Below are 17,190 nucleotides of genomic sequence, written 5' to 3'. Positions count from 1 at the left end.
TCGCTGCAGCCCGTTACACCAAACTTCACTCAGATTTTTAACGTTTTTAAACCACAGCAGAATAAACTGACAAAACATAACAGACGTTCACGTTTTTTTGGTTAAAAGTGTCGAGCATCAAAGCTCAGCGCAGTTTAACATCTTCAGAAGTGACAACGAAACAAGGAGAATTGAGAAAAAAAAAGAAGTCGTCAATTGATTGATGATTGATTGATTGATTGGGAAAATATAAATGTATTTATGTTTTCATCTTTTTACCTTGTTTTCTTCTAGTTAGGTCATTTTTGTCTTTGACATCTTTCACATCACTTTAGTCCTCTTACATCTTTTTGGTTTTGTTACATCTTTTATGTTGTTTTCATCTTTAAAGTTGCTTTTGTCTCATTACTTCTTTTTTTCAATTTCATGTTGTTACATCGTTTTCATCTTTTTATGTCTATTTTGTCGTTACATCTTTTACATAAGTTTTGTCTTGTTAGGTCTTTTACGTTGTTTTTGTCTTAATACATTTTTACAGCCTTTTCTTGTCTTGCTATGTCTCTTATGATGTTTTCGTCGTTACGACTTTTATCTAGTTTTTGTCTTATGTCTTACATTGTTTTTGTTTTGTTATATTTTGTTAGGTCTTTTTCATCTTGTTACGTCTTGTTACTTTTTTTGTCTTTTTATGTCTTTCATGTTGCTTTTGTCTTGTTACACCTCTTAGGTCATTTTTGTCTTTTACATCTTTTTCTTCTACACCTAATTTGTCCATTAATTGATTAATAGTTCCATCCATAAAATGTCAGAAAATGGTGAAAAATGTCTACCACTGTTTCCCATGTCTACAACCTTTTGTCTACAACCCAAAGACATTCAGTTTACTGTCAGAGAGGATTAAAGAAAATATCCTAACTCCTCAAACTGATTAATCGATGCTGTTGTTTGTTCCATTATCCTGTTGTAATCTCCATTCTTTATGACTGACCTTGGATTTACGTCACTGTGTTGCTCCACATCTTCACAAATAAAGTAACAAAGAATATCTGATCACCTGACGCTGAGTCTCGTCCCTGTGTGGTCGACTGTTCCTGCTCTGCTGCTTCCCTCAGGCCTCTGTGAGTGAATATCTGCTCGCTCTGACCATCATCGACTTCATTTCAACTGCAGAGCGGCTACTTAAACTCTTCCAGCCCACTGACCAGACAGTACTCACAGATTCAGGAGAGAGAAGTTAGTCAGAGCTTCATCTCTGCTCCAGTTTCCTTACAGATAACTCACATCACTGCTGACAGTCCCGGCCTCTGCATGAAAACAGGATCAGTGCTGCAGCACCAGGCCTCACAGGCTCTGTTGCTGTATAAACAGAGGGGGGGGGGGGGGGGGGGATGCAGCCAGATCCCAAAGTCCTCACAGAAACACTGGGCCGGTCTGGCCCTGTACCCGGCCGACTGAGTTCTGAACTGTTTTCCTGGTTCCAACTTGTTTCATTACATAACCAGGCAGCAGGAGCAGAGGCAGCAGGAGCAGCCACAGAGGAGCACAGGGTGTAAGCAGAGCTGTCATTCCCATTTACACCGATCATGTCCCCCTTTTTCTTTCCTCCACCTCCCTCGGGCGTTTTGTATTCTCACTGCATTCATGACAATAAGAACAATACTCACACATTTCACTTTGACACTGCGGGGACTCCAAGTCTCAGTGAGTTGGTCCACAGTGAAGATGAATAAATCAGTTTGTTGCTCACAAACAAGAGTCAGTTGACAGTTATGACTCTTAAGTAGAGTCAGTGTCTACCTCATCTTGTTCTTATTATTTCTTCCTTCTTCCTTCCTAAACTTAATTTCTACTATATTTTTATATTTGCAAATTGGATAACTGTCTGCACAAGGTAGAGAGACATAGCAAACTAAGAATCAGTGCATTGATAACTCTGCAGATGACAATTTGAATCCTTAAATCCTTAGTGGTGCATGACAATTTCACCATATTTGCAGATATTGATGATACCTCTGTGACTGTGAAGTTGTTTACAGTATAATAATCAACCAGACTAAAAGTTTGCATCGTGCATACAACTTCTATCCTTATCAGCTTCAATATGCACCCTTTTATTTGATATGTAGGTATGGTCATGCCAGACTCCCTTTAAAAACTTACTAATTCTACATTTTCACGCTTGTCAACCACATAAAATACATACATCACACGTGATTCCAGATTTTGCCTGAATTTGTAGGAGTCAGTCTACAATTCGGCTTTACTTTGAGCTCTAAAAATCACGGCTAAACCTGTCACACTGGATGTCTTGTATTGAATTACGCATACTGGGGGCGTAGGTCAGCAAGCTTTGTGATCCTATTGTAACTTGACATTTTACTGAATTCAAGTGCTGCTTGGTGACGTCCAGTGTCGCCGAATTAAAGATTTGTTTCTAAAAGATACAGAACAGTCTATATGTTGGTGTATATACGGTTATTTTTCAGATAAACTAGTCCAGATTGAAGAGATGTGAATGGAGTTTGGCGTGAAGGTGCCTTCGTACCGGAGAAAGTGGCATATCGCTGCAGGAGTCTGGCATGTAAACACACCGACCGTCACCTCCACCTCCCCCGACCTTTGTACCGAAGTTAGTTCACGCACTTTTAAGGACCGTCTTGCTAAATTTATAGCAGTAACAAGAACGGAGTGAGTAAACACACAACTTACCTATTTGGTCAAGTTTGCCAGAAACTTTCCAACCCCTGAAATGCAGCGGACCACGGTGGCAGCTCGCAGGAAAACTCCGAGGAGCTGGCAGAGTATCCCGGTGTTGATATTCCACAAAGATCGAGTTTCTTATTCCAAGAGCGTTACTTTCCCAACGTATCACATTATAAATTAATCCCCACGTAGATTAACGTAAAAAAATGGGAGTATTTTTATGACTTTAGTACTTTGTACGACACTTCACTGGCTGACGGTCCTCCAGGTTTTCCCTCCGCGCCGTGAATGCCACATTCTCTCCGCTGGATTCGCCACAATGTGGACACGCTGTCAAGTTACCCACAACACCACACAGAACTTCCGCCGTAGACTTTCAAAATAAACCCAGACAAAGCGATGTTGACGTTTTGTCAAAATTAGAGTAATTTATTATTATTATTATATTTTTTTGATAAATTTGTTAAAACTAAAGTGAATCCCAACAAAAAATATATATATGTAAAAATCACAATATATTATGCAGACCCAGCGTGATTAGTCGATTAATTAACAGTTACTCAACAGTATTTTTAATTGACAACTATTTCGATGACACCTGTCAAATGTCAAATATCATACAGTTTTAGCTTCTATAACGTGAGACTCCCTGTTTTTTTCTGGTTGAATTATTGGTTTAATTTAAAAAAAACAAAACAAAAAAAACCCAATTTGTGTTATTCTTTCATCATATTTTTAAATAGATTTGTCTTTGTTAATCTCACTCTTCTCTTTTTAATTGTGTTGTTTAAACATATTTAACTTGGATTGTGTTGTTGAATCTACCTGTAAAACTGCCATGCCTTGCATTTACTTTGTCATATTTTTTTATTCATGTTTTACTCATATTTTGTGATTATTTTTTAATGTTCAAAATGAATAAAATAATTCATAGTAAAATTAATACTTTTAGACATCTGTTGCCTGGACAAAATCAGAAATTTGAAGGCTCTGGGAAGTTATCTTTTTACACTTTTTTTCTGACATTTTACAGGGGAAAAAAAACATTATTTAGTCAAGAAACATGAATAGGCACATTATTTGAAAATGAAGGTAAGTTGCAGCCCTGATGTTTTGTTCTTAAAATATTTTAACTGAATTCCTGGATTTTGTAATAATAGACAGTTTTTTCAGTTTTACTTTTCAGCACCTGAATGTTTATTTAAAAAATATTAAAACACTTATTCACAAAAGTAATAACTCTGATATTCCCTTTGCGTAACATCAACTTTTCAGTGTTTTGAGTGTCTTTTTATAAACCCACACATATCTATACTATGAAAGTACTGCTGAACAGGAGTGAATTTGTGCTTTTATTTTGGAGAATCAACCATCTGATTTCCTGTTTTGCTCTGGCTCTCGTTGGGTAATTTAATGAAACGCACTCGATCCTCCCACTACATTTAATCTGTCTCCTTTTCCAGGCAGAGAGGGTGTGTTTTTGTTCAGGATCTTTTTTATGCTTCAAAACGAAACAAACTGATTTGGTTTTACTTTCATCCTGTTTATTAAAAATTAAGTGAAATAAAGTAACTCACCTTTGCACAGCAGGTATTCAGAGTTTTATGATGTCGACACTTAATTTAAAGTTTTTGGTCACCTGGGGGCAGCAAGCAAGTCATAAACCCACTAACCCTTATCACAGTGTTCCCCAGCCCTGGTCCTCAGTGACCCTGCTCCAACACACCTGATTCAAATGATCAGGTTGTTGTCAGGTTTCTGCAGAGGCTTGATGACGAGCTGATCATGTGAATCAGGTGTGTTGGAGCAGGGAAACATCTAAAACATGCAGGACCAGGGTTGGGGACCACTGCCTTATCTGACATTGTTTTTAAAACATTTATCCATCACTTTTAGCTCATAATTTTAACCATTTATCATTTACCTTTTCCTCACTATTTGAACTATTAATCCATTATCTTTAGCTAGCTATTCTGACCATTAATCCATTAGCTTTGCTATGTATTTTAACTATTTATCCATCATTTAGGTGACAATTTAACCACTAATTCGTTACTTTTAGCAAATGCTGTGACTTCTATGATAAACATGATCAAACATTTTATACAAAATCAGTGACAGCTGCAGAATTTACATATAAAATATGATAACCTAACAAAACATGCTGCAGTGTTATGAAATTGAATTGAGATTTTCTCCATTATTAAATGATTAGTACTTTTAAAAAAAGTGAATAAGAATCAATACAATTCTCAAATGATCAAAACATTTACTTCAAACAGCAAAAATGAATATTTACATGAAAATAAATGATTTCTGTCTTAAAAACAAACACAAAGTAAATCACATATTATTAAACAAAATCTGCTGCTACAGTCAGCATAAAAAACAATGTGGCAGGAGAAAGTGAACTTAAACTTTTAAAACAAAATTTAGTGCTTAGATTTTTTTCACAGTCTTAATAAAAGTTGAACTGTCTAAACTTTTCCTGAGCAAAGAAGAACAGGTCAGATTTCAGCTTAATTTTTCCGAGAGGGTTTTTAAAGTTTATTTATCTTAAGAAGCAGAAGAGAGGAACACTCGATCCTCCAGTTTGTCTAAAACGGGTCAAATCACCAAATTTGGAGACAGTTTGACCCGTGACTCCTGATATTAAACGGAATTATTAAACCTCCTGAACTAAACCATCTCTATTCTCCCTCATGTGGTTTAAAACACTCAAAATGCACTTAATGCTTCAGTAAAATCTTCAAAGATAAAATGAACAAACCTACGATGCTGCTTTTCACATCTTCATATACAAAATGTTCTAGATGTGTTAAAAATGTGGGATGTTTGGAAAGTTTCAGATAAAGTTTTTGTGCTCAACCTGAGTTTTTGTAACGAAGGATCCAGTATGCGGTCAGACGTCTGTGCAGGGCTGAACAAGATGAAATGTCCCCTTTGAAGGTGTCGTCAGCTGCCCCCCCTCCTGTGGAGCAGCCTGAGGACCCTCCGGCGGTGCAGCAGCTCCCACAGCTGGCTCTCCATACGCAGGTCGTGGTTGGAGAAGAACCTCAGAGGTCTCTGCACGGAGTCGTAGTAATGATCGGAGAAGTCTGCGTGGTTCCTGGTGATGAAGCCGTACGCAGAAACCTGCAGGACAGACAGACGTCCTTCAGTTACATCAGGAACCCCCCCGTCTCGGTTCAACAAAGTTTCAATATCTGAGTCTCAGTTATGTAAAAAAAAAAAAATAAATAAAGGATTTTGTTTGTTATTATCTTTGTCTTACTACTATTTAGCAGAAAGTCACACTCTGTTTGATGAGTATTTTTAACGTTAAGCATCACTTAGACCTCTAACAATGATAAAGGAAAATTAAAATGTTAAAAAAGAACTTTTATTCATGTCCATATAATGTTTCATTAAAGCCACAAGGAGCCACAGGTTGCAGACCCCTGCAGTATCACAATAGTTAATTTTTTTTTTTTTCTGTTCAAATAATGACAGAAAATGGTGAAAAATGTTGGTCAAAGCTCAAGATGACGTCCTTGAGTGTCTCGTTTTGTCCACAACTCAAAGATATTCAGTTTACGGTCAAAGAGGAGTAAAGACATCAGAAAATATTCACATTTAAGAAGCTAAAATTACATTTTTTAAGTTAAAACATTAAAAATGATTCTTCAATGATCAAAAAAAGATGTAGATTAATTTAACAGTAGACTGACAATAGATTAATTGTTGCAGCCCTAAAAGTTTTAAGTTCGTTGTTCGTTCTCCACCCAGTGAAACATTTTTTCATTAGGGGCCACGATAATGAATTAAGAGCTGTGCATGGTAGCATATTGTTCTATATTTTAAAATTGTAATCCTACTAATAATCTGCATTTTTACTAAATGTATCTGTAATCTGATTACACCTTTTTCATCTGAAGCTGTAATGGAATACAGATTTTTTTGTATCCAAATCATGTGATCTTTAATGGAAATACCTACATTTGTTTCTTTATTTGTTCCCAGATCTGGCAAAAAAAGACTATTTGTGTGGTTTTGTTTGCAGCCAATCACCTCAAGCCTTCTGGAACGTAACGCGGCCTGTGATTGGTCCACGACCACAGCTACAACAAATACAGTCTGTGGTGGTGGAGTCGATGGTTGTTGGCAGTTCAGTTTACCAAGAGCCACAAAAATCTTTGAGTCTTTGAGTTTGGAAAGTAAATAACGGTTAATAATTTCATATTTTCAGTTGCAACCATTTTATTTTCAAACACCCAAATAATGAAGAATCACAACTTTTGAAATACAGATCTCTGGAGTGAATCTTGTGTGTTCACCTGGTCACAGGTGTGTAAGGCGGTCAGCAGCATCAGAGCTCCGGTGCTCGGCATGTACAGGTGACGGGTCCTGATGTTGGTCATCAGACGAGACGACAGGAAACTGGAAAAATGATCAAAACACAAAGAGAAAATGAATCAGCATCGTCCTGTCGTCCAATGATCTTTTTTTTTTTATTCCTGACTTAAAATATTCTCAGATCCTTCACCTGTTTGTCACGTAGGAAATAAAAGCTGGGTGGAGAAACTTGAAGTTTTCTGGAGGTTTGTCACCAAAATACTTCCAGGGCCTGATGGAGACACAAAATCTGGATCAGTAACAACAACAAAACATTTGTACTCTGCATAAGTACAAATTTGAGGTACTTTTCTTGAGTTTTTTCTTTTCATGCCACTTTCTACTTCTACTCCATCACATCTCAGAGGGAAGTACTGTACTTTTTACTCCACTACATTCATCTGTCACCTTTAGTTACTTCACTAAAGAAGATTTTTACACAAAAAACATATGAACAGTTTATAAAATATGATGTTTTGTTATAAATTAAATGAATAAAAGTGCAGCTCGATTAGTGGATTGGCATCTAATTTGATAATTATTTAAGTCATCATTTATTTAATTTTTACAGAAATATAAAACCATTTCATGTTTCCAGATTTGCTGTTTTTCCTTTGACTGACTGTAGTAATTATAATGTATTTATAACTATCAGTCGATTAAAGGAGGAAACAATCAGGAGATTAATCAATAATGAAAATAATAATCAGTGTCAGTCAAAATGAGCTAAAATCACAGAAGACACTTTTCTGCATTGAGTACTTTTACTTTTAAAACTTTAAATACATTTTTATGATTATACTGACATATTTTTATTGAAGTAACATTCTTAATGCAGAGTTTAGTTCTTTTACTTAAGATAAAAAAGAAAACAAAAAACAAAGATAGAGAAGAAATAAAGAGAAAAAACAATTAAACTGATGTTGTTTTTTTTTTATGATCAATGAAACGTGGTGAATGTGCTGCCATCTACAGGCCAAGATCCAGTGTTACAGGACAGACAGAGAGCAGAAGAAATGTTTTTATTTTTTGCACACATGGGTTAAAAGACATGCAAACAATATATAGACTGTAATAAACATAATCCCTCTGAGCCTCTGTCAGTGTGTGCTGGTGTCTGTACATGCAGAGACGCTGCAGCCCTCTGCCTCGACAGTATGTCCTTATTTTTCTCATTATTTTGCCGCTCGGGACATTTTACCGACACAAAACTTCCGTATCTGATGTCCTGAGAATAAGACTCAACAATAAAATATCTTTCTGGTGCGTTTATGAACAGCTCGGATAAAAGTCCAACCGATTCTACCTTGAATAAAGAAAAAAAATCCATTTCAGATGAGAAAATGATTTTAACTGTGGGAACAGGAAAAAAGTTTCTTGGTTAAAATCACTTTTTACAGAGCATTAATAAATAATTTGAAGGACAGTCGGAGTTTATGTTTCTAATATATTTTACATCAGCTTACATGTTTAATTAACTTCCTTCTGACTGAAGTGGACAGGTGAACTCACCTGTCCCCCTCGTCTTCTCCTGAGTCGACCATCCGACCCTGAACAGCAGCCGCCACCATCACATAATCTCTGAGGTTTGAGGGGATGAAGATGTATTTGATCTCCTGCAGAAAAAAGAAGAAGAAGAAGACTCACATGAGGGTCCTGTTCTTTATACATAGACAACTTCAGGATTAATGCTGTATTCAAGTGGAACTTCCCTACGCCCCACCCTCCTTAGTTACTGTTGCTATGCCTGACAAGCTTTCCACTTGTATTTACGGAGTTTACGGTGATAACGGTGGCAGATTTAACATTGAGACTGGGAGTAACTGATGAAACCCGAGGTCTGCGATTCTTTAAAGAAGTAAACAAAAGAAGCTTCTCATTTCTCGTCGATGACGGTGGATCTTTCAGCTAAAATAACGACTCACAGGCAGATTCAAGCTGCCGTTAACCCCTTGAGTCAGCTGAGACGTCTCCAGGGTTGAGCTCACAGACGCTTGTAAAAACATCTGTCTCCCTGCTCTCCTGCACACGTGAAGGTTTTCAGTGCACATCAGAAAAAAAAAACAGAGGAAGATTCATCTACTGGCAATCGAAAATGGATCGATTGCCTGTTTTTAGTGGGTTTAGCCACATTTTAGTCCCTGCCTCCTTTCCTCAAGAGGCTCTTGTCTTTTCAGGGACTTAAAAAAAGAAAAGAAAAAAGACACTTGACAGGTGATCGGATGAACCATCATCTTTCACATTGTTTTCTTCTGGTTATGGCTTTTTCATCGTTTTTGTCTTGTTACGTCCTTTACATCTTTTCATCTTGTCTTTTACGTTGTTTTCATCTTCTAACATGTCGTTATTTTGTTTTTGTCTTATTAGGTCTTTTACGTAGTTTTCTTCTTATGTATTGTTACGTTGTTTTTGCCTTGTTTACGTATCAATACACTGTTTTTGACTTCTTACGTCTTTTACATTGTTTTGGTCTTCTTACATTTTCAAGATCTGTCTGTCTGTCTTGTCTTGTTATGTCTTTTACAACATTTTTTACTTGTTCTGTTTTACGTTGCTTTTCTTCGTGCGTATTGTTACTGATCTTGGTCTTCTTACATCTTCTACATCGGTTCTGTCTTGTTACGTCTTTTACATTGTTTTCTTCTTGTTATGCCTTTTATGACATTTTATTCTTCTTCTTATACCTTTTACATCATGTTGTTTTCATCTCGTCTAGCCTTTTACATCTTTTCGTCTTGTAACGTTTTTTTGCGTTGTTTTTTACGTACATCGTTACGCTGACAGACGCAGACTGTTATTTTAAGTGTCTGATAAACATTATGGAAACGCTCTGATGTGAGCAGTCAAACGGCAGATTCTGGTAAAACAAAAAGGATCAGAGTAAAACTCTTTCTAACCGGACTCTGGGGGATTTTGGTGAACCCATCTCTGCGGTACAACTTGAGGGCGTTCTTCATGGTGTTGGTGGTGAATCCATAGAAGGAAATCTTCGTCCCCACGTCTTCCTCAAACCCTTTGATCACGGCTCCGTTCATCCTGAGGAGGACGGAAACACGTTTTCACCAACATCACGATGTACCACACTGTAAAAAAAAAACAGAAAAGCACAGGTGTTCAGGTGTCCTCAGTCTCACCTGAAGACAAAGTCATGGCTGTCGATGTTCTTGCCCTGCCGGGACCCTCGCAGGATGCCTCCGTTTCCGACCACAGCGCAGCGAACACACCTGCCAGGTGAGCCGCGATGAATCAGACGAGAGGTGTTGAGGAGGGAGAGCGCCGAGTGCACAGCTGGAGGAGCAGAGGACAGACAGATGTTATCAGTCTGCAGGTTACAGGTGTTCACACAGGGGAGGAGCCCAGACGGCGGACAAACATCTGGATCCTGATATTCATATGTGGATAACCACAGATAAGATGTTTTGTTCTAAAAGTTCTCATGAAGTCAAAATCAAAATGTGTTTATTTATCACACTGTATATGACACCTGTACTCAAGTATGACTAAACTAATTTTGTAGATATTCTCAGTTATTTTAACTGTATTTATATTTATGTATCATTACGTTGTTTTTGTCTTGTAACAACAAGTTATGTGGATTGTTTAAGACCAGAGTTTACCTTGGACAGGAAGTCCACTCCAGCCGTACGGAGGCATCTGCTTCTTCAGCTGCTCCCAGGTCAGTTTGGAGAAACTTCCTGCCCACTGAAGAACCGACAACGTGAAGTTGAATTTCCCTCTGAGGAGAACGTCGTTCCTCACTGCTCTCCTCAGAGAACATGTTGCCTCTACCTGCAGACGAGCAGATTTAAAACACACAGTAAACATCTGTTTTACTGCAGCGAACAAGAGAGATTTCTACACAAGAAATAATAATAATAATAATGATGATAATACTTTATAAACAGTATACTTTATCATTGTATTTTCTGATTTCATACATTTTGACTGTAAACTTCATCATTAATAATAAAAAAAAAAAGATAATTTAGATTTAACAGCTGGATGAGGCAGCTGCAGCTAAGAAGAGGAGGAAGAAGAAGATGATGAAGAAGAAGAAATCACCAGAGTCTCTCCTTCTTCTTCTTCACGTGGAGCAGCTAAAATTTCCCTCCAGTCGAGCTGATCACCAGCTGGAGTCTCATTGTCGCCACCTGCTGTCTGCTGACTGACACACAACAAACACAACATGTTGAAAGACTGACTGCATTTAACACCAGCCGACGAAAATAACTTACGTTTTTTTGTTCTATACTGCTTTCTACTTCCACTCCACTACATCTCAGAGGGAAATACTGTAGTTTTTATGTGCTTCTCAAAGGACAGCCTTGATCCGAACATATGATGATCTTATAGACCATGATGCATTGCTGTACATCAGTATAGAAAGTAGTTAAAATAAGCTCAACCTTAAACATCTATAGCAGTAAAATACAACATACAGTAATATTAAACCAGAAAACAGCAGATATAACAGTAAAACAGTAAATTTCACTGATAATACTTAAATACTTAAGTAATATTTTGACTGTTACTTGTAGTGTAGTATTAGTATATGTACTTTCTAATAATCTAACTAAACATTTCACTTTGGAGATGGTTTTATTATTAAACCAAAAAAAAATGCTTTTTTCAATGTACAAAATAAACTATTTAAAAATTAAAGGGACAGCTCACCCCAAAATCATAAATACATATTTTTCCTCTCACCTGAAGTGCTGTTTATCCATCTAGATAGTTTTGGTGAGTTGCAGGGTTTTGAAGATATCAGTCCTGTAGTGCTAAAAGGGCCGTGATATACATTTAAACAACTCAACAGCCATGTTTCTTTTCTGAAATCATGACCCACTTACTCCAAATAATCCACAGACCTTGTTGTGAGCAGTTTCATGTAGGGACTGTGTTCTTTCTAATAGGAACAAAAGTAGTTCTGGTAGATTCTACTGCAGAAAGAAAGTAAGATGAATCCCTGTGAATCTCCAAAACTCTGCAACGCACACAAAAACAATCTAATCCAGACTCAGCACTGCAGCCCGGGGGTCATGGTCGATATAATTTGGCTTTTCTGACAAAAAAAATGACAAAAAAAAAGTCTTTAACGTTAAAGTTCAAACTGATTTCTACAAAATAATGTCAATTAATTAAAAATACATGATGTAAAATAAGTGATTGCATAAATATTCATCCCCTTTAAAGTGACTGACCTAATTCAACAGAGGTCCAGCAAATCGGTGCTTGTAATCTCACAGTTAGTGAAACGGAGATCACCCGAGTGCAGTGAACGTGTCTCAAGTGACTGTAAGAAAGACACAAGTGTCCGGAAGGTCCAGTCACTGGTTCATCAGTGTTCCTGGCTACAATTACACCACGAAGACAAAAGAAAACTCCAAGCAACTCTGAGAAAAAAAAAACTTACTGAAAAGAATAAGTCAGGGGATGAATATGAAAGAAATTCCAAGTCACTTAACGTCCCCTGGACTTAAATTAAATCGATCCTCACAAACTGAGTGACCGTGCAAGAAGGAAACTAGTGAGGGAGTCACAAAGACACCTATGATACTCTGAAGGAGTTAAAACCTTCAGCAGCTGAGATGAGAGAGACTCTGCAGACAACAACCGTTGCCTGGGTTCTTCATCAGTCGAGGCTTTAGGGGAGAGCGGCAAAGAGAAAGACACTGTCGAAGAAAGCTCATTAAATCTTGAACAGAGTTCATCCAGAGACATGTGGGAGACTCCATGGTCAAGTAGAGGAAGCTTCTTTGGTCTGATGAGACCAGAATGGAGCTTTTTGGCCATCAGACCGAAAGCTGTTTGGCACATCACCACAAACACACCGTCCCCACTGTGAAGCCTGGTGGTGGCAGCGCCATCCTCTGGGGATGCTTCTCACCAGCAGAGCCCTGGAAGGCTTGTGGAGGTGGAGGTAGAGGGTAAAATGAACGCAGAAAAACGAAAAAGAACTACGACTCGAGAGGAGATTTATTTTCCAGCAAGACGTGGACCTGAAGCACACAGTAAACGCTACACAGATATGGTTTAAAGACAACTAGGTGAATGTTTTGGAGCAGGTGAGTCAAAACCGAGACCTCAATCCAACAGAGAATTTGTAGCTGAACTTGAAAAGGGCTGTTTACGCCTGATCCCCGTGCAACCTGACAGAGCTTGAGCAGTTTTGCAAAGAATAATGGAGTAAAGTTGTAGTTTCCAGATGTGGAATCCTGACATTTGTATTCTTGATTTTGGGGTGAACTGTCCCTTTAAGGCAGAAGAAAACCTCAAAATAAAACTTGCAAATGAGAAATAATTTATGTCATAAATTATACATGAAATGCAGTAAGATGCATCTTTAACTAATTAATAATTACGTAAATAACAACATTGTTCTACTTCTATGTAAAGACGTCGTACAGATGATATTTAAACTGAAGTAAAACGCGAGCAGGTGATGTGAACTCACCTGTCTGCGTTCAGCTCGCTGCGTTTTGTGTTTAAAATGGAATAAATGATGAAATACAAAGTCCCCAACAGGAGGAGGACACACTTCACGGAAGGCGCTCTCATTGCTCCTGCGCTCCTTCTTCTGCCTTTTCTTCTTCTTCTTCTTCTTCTTCTTCGTGTTTCATTGTGTTCCCGTCAGGTGGGTTCAGGTGTCAGGTGAGAATCTGCGGCTAAAGTTCATCAAACCAGCGGGGGAGGGGGGTCAGGTGACAGGGCAGAGAGATCCACGGTGCAACAGAGAAGAAAAACCTGCAGTTCTAAATCACAGCCGCACCTGCAGCTCACATCTCACCTGTTCTGGTCACACGGAAACCGGAAGTGAAGAGACTCCACTTCAACAATGCAATGTTTTTTTTCCCCTTTGTCTCTCTCTTCACAGTAAAAACCAGTTTGTCTGGTGGAAAAACAGGAAATCTGTTAGAATCAGCCTGACGAAGACAAAAAGACAAACACACCTGTCGTGACGTCACTTTTAGGGCGGAGTCCGAATTATATACCCAAGAGTCTAGCTACCTTTGGGGACACTGAGGTCATGTCCTCAGTATTTCATATACTTTATATTTTATTTATTTTACATACTCAATGACATCATTTTTTAAAAAGTAAGTAAAACAAAATTATTATAAAATCTTTAGCTTTTATGCATTTTATTTTTCTTAACATTTTTAACTTAAATAATCAAAAATAAACAGGAATTAAAACAAGTATCTTCTGAGTAATATTCTAGACTGCTTCTTTAGATTTTATGTATTTTACTTTTCTTAAAAGTAAAAAAGGAATTAAAACAAGCATTGTTTTTCAATTATTATTATTCCTGGATGCCTCTGTTTTGTACATTTTACTTTTCTTAAGATTGAAGAAAAAACAAAACAGAGGTATTATATTAATAACTTGACACCCTGTGAACATAAGACAAAATATTTTAAAAAATTATTTAAATAAAACAAATCAATATTAACAGTGGAAGTAGAACACAAACCTTCTGTGTCTTCCTCTTTCTCGTTAATCATGAAGAAAAGGCTGCTTCCAAAACAAAATGTCGTTTGGTTACATTGAACAGGCATCTTGAAATATCAAGACTTTCTAAATCTAGTTTTATAAATATAAATTTGACTGTATTCTTTAATTATTAGGACAAAGCAGAACAAATGTGACTAAAGAAAAGAGTTGATGGATGTTCGTTCTTATTTCAGGTCCAATAAAGTTCACATCGCAACCTGTTCATGATTTAAAAGATCAATCAGCTGTGAACAGACGTCGTGTTATTTCCCCGCTGTTGGACGGTTTATGATGTGACTGATAAATATGAGGTCGACTCGGAGAATCAGACACAGGAGATACTTTGTGGTGCCAGGAGGGAAACTTTTTATTTGTCTTTGGTGATGTGAGAGTTTCAAACCCGCAGAAGAAATCCAGAAAATGAGAAGGCACACAGTTAATTCTACCGAAAACCATCACAAATCATTTATCTAATCAGTGGATCAACAAACTCAAACTGTTTAATATCTCAGAGGGAAAATAAAGATCAACCAATAGTTAAACAATTTAATGAATACTTTTCTTACTGAATACAAGTTGAAAAGATTCAGCAAATCATTAATTTTTGTTGTATTTTTTACACAAGGTCACAACTTTTTTTAAAATTGTGATTTGTACATTACAATATTTTATCTTCTCTTTTAAAACTCTGCCAGACGCACCACTTCCTTTGAGGCTTAGCCTCATGTTTATGTAGCCTTCACTATTTTAATAATAAAAGAAATCAATATTTAAAAAACTTTTACATTATTATTATAATGTAAAAAGTGAAACAAATCACAGTTGTAAAATAAGTATTTTCTCTATAATATTAAAACTGTTACCCTATTTTCCACATATTTTTTATTACACAATAATATAATTACTGAACTGTATTATGAAAAACTGACTCAGGGATTTAAAAAATATGCACCGTTTTATTTATTTATTCCAGTGTAGTAATTTATTCCCTGACCTCTTCTCTTTTTCTTAACCCCTGTATACAGTAGCCACCCGGTGATTGATTTATTGATTAACCAATTTGTCTAAATAAATAATAACAATCTGTAATCTAAAGCATTATCAATAATTGCAATTTCAGTCACAACATTGATCAGAAACTTGTTCCTCCATTAGTCACATTAAATGTGTCTGGGACAGAAAGTAAAACATTTGAACTCAAACACAGTTTTACATCTACAGTATTTTACATTCAAGTTTTGTGAGTCAGTGTTGCCATAGTAACTGTACACTGCAGAAAGTGATGGGGTCCCTGAGAGGACAGATGGACGGACAGCGTCTCAGAGGGAATACAGCTTCAGCTGCTCCTCCATGTCTCCCTCCGTCACCTCGCCCAGAGCCTCCTGGTTCTCCCTCAGCAACAGGAAGATGGCCGCCAGCTGCTCCTGTTGCACCCTGGGAAGTCAATCACAACACACACACACAGACACACACACACTTTTAACTATTTTCCCTCTGCAGTAGAATCTGCCGGAACTACTTTTATCTACTGGAAAGAAAGTAGTTCTGTAATGAAACTGCTCTCAGCAAGAAATCATGGATTGGGTGATGTTCTCAGCATTATGTTCTCATTAACAGACAAACACACACACACACACACACACACACACACACACACACACACACAGCTGACAGGAACGTTCAGCTGTGTCCTTCAGAAACATGACAGCAGCGGCGGCGGCGCCGTGTGTTTCTGAACACGTGTGCGATTTGATCTGTGAACTGAAATAACCACAGTGATATTTATGTGCTGCTGTTCGTCCTCAGGTCACATTACACCACACTCTGACATCTAACATTCTCTCTAATACATATTTCAACAATAATATACTAATATTTAAATAAAGTTTCCAAAAAAGGAGAAAAGAAGTCATGTTTGAGGAGAAAAGTCAGAATACTTTGAGAATAGAGTCATAATTTTTGAGAAAAGTTGTCATTTCTTTTTTCTGTGATCAGACAGCCTTATGGTTACAAAAATGGAGATAAAAGGTTTTATATATATTCAATCAAACTGTTCTCAATACTCAACTACGATTACGTAACTAAGGAGATTACACAGTATAATGCATACTCAGTTATGAGTAAAAATACAGACTTAAAAATCTACTTTATTAAAGTGATTCGAGTATTTGTAATTAGTTACTTCCACACCTGCCTATAAGTGACACTTGTTAAGTGGAAAACACAATTTTGTTTGAATAAAAAAGTGATTTTAATGTCAAAGAAAATGAATACTAAAAGAACAGTCACTTTTATAAATATTGTTTCTCCTGTTTTTTCGTGTATTATTGTCTGTTCTCTGCTTTTCTTTATCCGAATGTACTTAATCTTAATTTGTATCTGAAATGTGTTCCATTCATCTTCATACTGTCCATTTCTGTCTCCGTCCGTCACTCACTGAGGAGGACGAGCAGCTCTCTTCCTCATCACCTGCGCGCCAGGAAACAACATTTTGTTGCAGCTGTGTTGTTGTCCAGGAGGAAACGTCAGACTTTTATGATCATCAGGTTTCTACGCGCTGAACTCTGCCAGAACCGTTATCAGGTTGTGATAATGAAAAGGAAGATAAGGTGTGAAAATCTGTCATAAATCAGGAGAAAC

At 37.2% G+C, this 17,190-nt stretch overlaps 1 protein-coding gene across 1 annotated transcript; it reads right to left on the bottom strand.

Annotated features, from left to right (window-relative positions):
- Positions 1–4,931: 4,931 nt before the first annotated feature.
- On the bottom strand, positions 4,932–13,654 carry st6galnac2 (ST6 (alpha-N-acetyl-neuraminyl-2,3-beta-galactosyl-1,3)-N-acetylgalactosaminide alpha-2,6-sialyltransferase 2). Its single transcript, XM_084745041.1, has 9 exons — positions 13,511–13,654; positions 11,119–11,221; positions 10,674–10,845; positions 10,191–10,344; positions 9,954–10,092; positions 8,569–8,672; positions 7,208–7,288; positions 6,999–7,101; positions 4,932–5,817 (listed from the first exon to the last, which is right to left on the bottom strand). Exons 1-9 carry the CDS (start codon positions 13,612–13,614, stop codon positions 5,638–5,640), a joined length of 1,140 nt encoding a protein of 379 aa, XP_084601167.1. The 5' UTR covers positions 13,615–13,654; the 3' UTR covers positions 4,932–5,637.
- Positions 13,655–17,190: the final 3,536 nt, after the last annotated feature.

This window comes from Lutjanus erythropterus, chromosome 19 (assembly GCF_056507025.1).
Source record: "Lutjanus erythropterus isolate fLutEry1 chromosome 19, fLutEry1.hap2, whole genome shotgun sequence".
Lineage (NCBI taxonomy): Eukaryota > Metazoa > Chordata > Actinopteri > Lutjaniformes > Lutjanidae > Lutjanus > Lutjanus erythropterus.
Note: the sequence above shows the minus strand (reverse complement) of the source record. Positions and strands in the feature narration are given on the sequence as shown.

Bases quoted from the DNA above. Each gene is read 5' to 3' on its own strand.
- st6galnac2 (XM_084745041.1), bottom strand. From the start codon at position 13,614: ATGAGAGCGCCTTCCGTGAAGTGTGTCCTCCTCCTGTTGGGGACTTTG. The intron at 11,222-13,510 runs GTGAGTTCACAT...GTTGTGTGTCAG, and splicing joins AGCGAGCTGAACGCAGACAG to TCAGCAGACAGCAGGTGGCG. The intron at 10,846-11,118 runs GTGATTTCTTCT...GCTCGTCTGCAG, and splicing joins AAGAAGAAGGAGAGACTCTG to GTAGAGGCAACATGTTCTCT.